Source organism: Octopus bimaculoides, chromosome 25, assembly GCF_001194135.2.
Source record: "Octopus bimaculoides isolate UCB-OBI-ISO-001 chromosome 25, ASM119413v2, whole genome shotgun sequence".
Classification (NCBI taxonomy): Eukaryota; Metazoa; Mollusca; class Cephalopoda; order Octopoda; family Octopodidae; genus Octopus; species Octopus bimaculoides.
The window spans coordinates 7,258,818-7,263,674 of NC_069005.1; the positions used below are offsets into that span (position 1 = coordinate 7,258,818).

A 4,857-nucleotide genomic window follows, 5' to 3' on the forward strand; every position below is an offset into this window, starting at 1 on the left:
TATATATATATATATATATATATATATATATATATATATATGTATGTATATGTATATATATGTGTATGCATGTTTGTGTGTATGTGTTTGTCCCCCCCTAACATCGCTTGACAACCGATGCTGGTGTGTTTACGTCCCCGTCACTTAGCGGTTCAGCAAAAGAGACCGACAGAATAAGTACTAGGCTTACAAAGAATAAGTCCTGGGGGTCGATTTGCTCGACTAAAGGCGGTGCTCCAGCATGGCCGCAGTCAAATGACTGAAACAAGTAAAAGAGTATCACGTCATTAAAATCTAGAAGCAGCAAGACGATGCATAATTAATTCAAACCAATTTGAATAAATATGCATTAAGTTTGACAGCATAATCTGAATGCTAAAGGGTTGAAGTATGCATGTCTGTAGAGTACTCAGCCACTTGCACATTAATTTCACAAGCAGGCTGTTCTGTTGATGAAATCAAACGGAACTCTCATCGTCATGGCTGATGGAGTACCTGGCCAGGCCCAAAGTCAAAGAGGTAAACCATTAACCAGTCTTTGGTGGGGGTCTTTCTCTCTAAACCAATAACATCTATACTATAATTCATCTGGTAACAAAACAAAAACACAAGAGTAGGGTGAGAGGTTCAATCCTCACTCATGTACAACTGCAAAAAAAAAAAAAAACTTACCATTTTTTTACTGACTGGCCGCAAAAATGGCCAAGAATCTTCGTGTTTCATCAAATCGTTTATAAGATCCTCACAGGCCTTCAATTGGTACTCCTTACTGTTGCCTCGGTAACTACTGACGTAATGTTTTATGTCAGACTCTACAAATAAAGCAGATAAGACATCATTGAAAAACAGCTGAATCACAGGAGTATCATCACAGTGAAACACACTCAGAGACTCCTAATCAACATATATCAGACCTGACAGATGATGATGATGATAAGGTATCTCTAAAAGAGATGGAGAAATAATTGTAATATAATAAAAAAAAAAAAGGTCACATGACACGTGGCAAAAGATTTCAGACAATGGACACTAAAATAAGAACAACGATGAAGCTGATGTGAAGGACGAGCATGTAGAGTGTGTTTATTTAGCAAAGTAAAAGAAGAAAGAAGCTGGCAGAAACGTCAGCACGCTGGGCAAAATGCTAAGCGATATTTTTAAGTTCAAATACTGCCGAGGTCGACTTTGCCTTTCATCCTTTCGGGGCCAATTAAATAAGTACCAGTTACGCACTGGGGATCGATATAATCAACTTAATCCGTTTGTCTGTCCCCTCTGTGTGTAGCCCCTTGTGGGTAGTAAAGAAATAAGAAGCATATAGGTGACAGAATCAACTTCCAATATATATATATATAGTACTGGTATACATCAGTGGACACCAATATATTACTGGTATCTTTTTCTTTAAAGTCGACACTGGCCAAGTCTGAACAAAGTGCATCAAGGAGTAGGTGAGGTAAGAGGTTTTGAGTGGGAAAGCAATGTTAACCCTCTCAGGCTTCGGGCCCCTACGTCTGACTTTATCCCCCATCTAGGCTCCTGAGCAAAAGGATAGGATTGCAGGTAAACAAATTCTTTTATTTGTTTCAGTCATTTGACTGCGGCCATGCTGGAGCACCAACTTTAGCCAAACAAATCGACCCCAGGACTTAGTGTTTGTGAGCCTGGTACTTATTCTATTGGACCCTTTTGCCAAACTGCTAAGTTACGGTGATGTAAACACACCAACATCAGTTGTCAAGCAAGGGCCGGGGGACAAACACAAACATATACACACTTACATCACAGAATCACAAAAAAAAAAAAAAAAAAAAAATTCAAAAGAATAGCAATAAAGGTGGTGCTCCAGTATGGCCACAGTCAAAAGACTGAAACAAGTTAAAAGAGTAAAAGAGTAATAGACTTTTCTCTCAACTACTGCATTTGTTCATTGAAAGCAAACTCATGGACAGAATTACAAAATATTTCAAGAGAATAACAAGAAGAGGCAAAGTAGCCAGTTGGAAAATCTCCAATAAGATACGAGAGTAGTAACTATACTGACAAGTAAAGTTAATTGCCACATCAATATGGCTGTTTGATGTTACTACCCCTTTAACCCCAGGCAGGTATTCCGCCAGCTGGTTATAGGCGCAAGCTGTACCTACAACCAGCAGGCAGAAGATACGGCTGGGCTTGAAACGGTAGTAACACGGAACCAGCCTTGTTGATGTGGCAATAATACTCAACTACGACATTTCTTCGTTACAGGCAAAAACTAATAAACAGAATCACAAAAATAAGAAATTCAGGAGAACAACAATAACAAGCACATCTCTCAGCTACTATTTTTCTTTTTTTTTTTTTTGCCTACAAGGGTCCAAACAAGAATAGACAAAGGGATTAAGTCGATTACATCGGCCCCAGTGCATAACTGGTACTTAATTCATCGAGCCCGAAAGGATGAAAGACAAAAAGTCAACCTCGGTGGAATTTGAACTCAGAACGTAACAGCAGGCGAAATACCGCTAAGCATTTTGCTGGGCGTGCTAACGATTCTGCCAGCTCGCAGCCCTCAGCTACCATATTTGTTCACCCAAATCACTCCTTCCCTCATCACTTTTATCCAGTTGTTTTATTTTCAGTATTTCATCTCCTTTTTCTGGGTTTTATTCATTACTGCTTAGCCAGGAACCCAGTGGAGATTATGTTTTATGTTCTTCCCAGTACACCAGGAACACAGCACAAACACGGTTCACTCACCTTCTGTTTCTGCAAGTGAAGACGTCTTTCCCTTTGCTGCATGTCGAGAGCGTTTCGGTGCAACGTCCTCGTCAGATTCTGATCTCGCCCTCTTCCTTGAACGAGCATTTAGTGGACTGTTCCTCGGACTGTCCTTCTTGGATACAGAATGACTAGAACCTCTCCCACTGGAATTTCTTTTACCTGCAAAAAAGTACAAAGTATACTTGTCATACAATCATACATGTGTGAGCAGAGTACAGTGTTCCACAACCGGTATGTCGAGGCACACTGGTGTGCCAAAAGATGATGCTAGGTGTGCCGCAGTGTAACTATATATATATATATATATATATATATATATTCAGGAAAAAATGTTTATAAGTGTTCACCGTATATTGGTTACAGATAATCGTCTAATATTAGGAAATATAAGTCCTCAACATTTTCGTAAGTGTGCTGACTGACTTACACCATCTTAGCACCAATTTCTCCCCATTAAATTTAAGAACTATTACATTAATTATATATTATCTCAAAGAATGTAGTTGTGTAAAGCTAGAAAGTGAGAAGGTACAAAGAGTTTGTTGCACAAATCTTCTTCCAATGTCCTGAAGACAGGGTCTTCACCCCCAAAATATACAAATACAAGGTAAAACTGCAACTTAGTTTGTTTTTTTTCAATTTGAAGAATGTAGTTGTGTAAAGCCGGAACAATGCAAAAAGGTACAAAGTAAACTACAAAGTTATACCTCACGAGGCTTTACAAAAACTACCTCATATATATATATATATATATATATATATATATATATATATATATATATATATAGGTCGGCATTGACTTTAACCAAATGGTTCCGACTGGCTGGTGGGGTAAGTCAATTTGGTTGTAAGTTGGCCTATAGGCCTACCTAGCTTTGTTTTATATTTTTACATTCTTAAGGTACATTCTCAGGTAAAAGTCACACACAGCATTCTGAATTATTCCATTATACTGACATTACTCAAAAACTTTGGAGTCTCCAGCAGTCGTCTTATAAACAAATACAAGGTTGCTTCGATGTCTCTGCAACAGGATAGGCAATCGATAACCAAACCTAGTGGGAGTGTATGCTAGCTGACATCATCTGTGCATGGGTTAATTCCTAAGAAATTAAACCCATGAGATTTCAACTGAACTATTTATTACTGCTGCCAGGAGCTGGCATGCCAATCGTCGTAAAGTCGATCAGTCATAAGCTGGATAGATCATAAGTCAATGACAACCTGTACACACACACACACACACACACACACACACAGAAATATGAAAGATGTCAGGTAAGTTGGTATCAAATCAACAGCACCAAAACAGCTGTGCCAGTATGTCTTATAGCCACATGGCCATAGGCCATGTCTGTACTCGATGCAAAAAAAAATAAGAAAAATAGCTTAAAAAAAAAACTTACTCTTTTTGTCTAATCCTGAACAACTTCCACACAACCATTTGGTTCTTGGAACTTTCTTGAGAGGTGGATTAGCACATGATAAATGGTATACATTCGGGCACTTATCACAGATAACCAAGGCACCACGACGTCCACAAACAACGCAAGCATTATCTGTCCTCGATTCCTTTTTACGTGCTTGATATTGCTCAGCACTGTCAGAGCTGAAACAGACGGAAAGAGAAAGATGTAGGGTCAGCACACAGGAGCTCTCGTTAACAGAAACACTTCTACAATACAACAACAGAAGCCATTAATGCCTTCATCAAAACAAGTTAATTCTAGATCATTTTACCCCGATTAGGTCCTTTTGTTTTTACATGTATGTTAACATATTGTATTATGTCACTGTAACCTTTTTATATTTTTATTTTTTCCTCCCTTTCTGTACAATGAACATCCTGATGAAGGGAGTGTCTAATTTCTAATATGAGTACTACACCATATTAATAGACACATCTCAGATGAAAACTTTTAACATTACCTTTGTATTGTACGTTTTTTTTTATATGGTTTATATACATATCATTTTCTAATGTACACGTTTTTAATATAATACATGTAAATTTATAATATCATATCATATATATTTACCCATTATATGTTAAATCATACTGTACATTTATATATTGTAATGTATTATCTT

The 4,857-nt window shown here is 37.7% G+C and overlaps 1 protein-coding gene across 1 annotated transcript in view; it reads right to left on the minus strand.

Moving 5' to 3' along the window:
- LOC106878888 (bromodomain adjacent to zinc finger domain protein 1A) overlaps window positions 1-4,857 on the minus strand; it is a 60,167-nt gene that overhangs the window by 1,893 nt on the left and 53,417 nt on the right. The window contains exons 19-21 of the mRNA XM_014928233.2: window positions 4,173-4,375; window positions 2,743-2,925; window positions 673-812 (exon numbers count right to left, since the gene is read on the minus strand). Coding sequence (XP_014783719.1) covers window positions 673-812; window positions 2,743-2,925; window positions 4,173-4,375 — 526 coding nt within the window. The remainder of the gene's footprint in view (window positions 1-672; window positions 813-2,742; window positions 2,926-4,172; window positions 4,376-4,857) is intronic.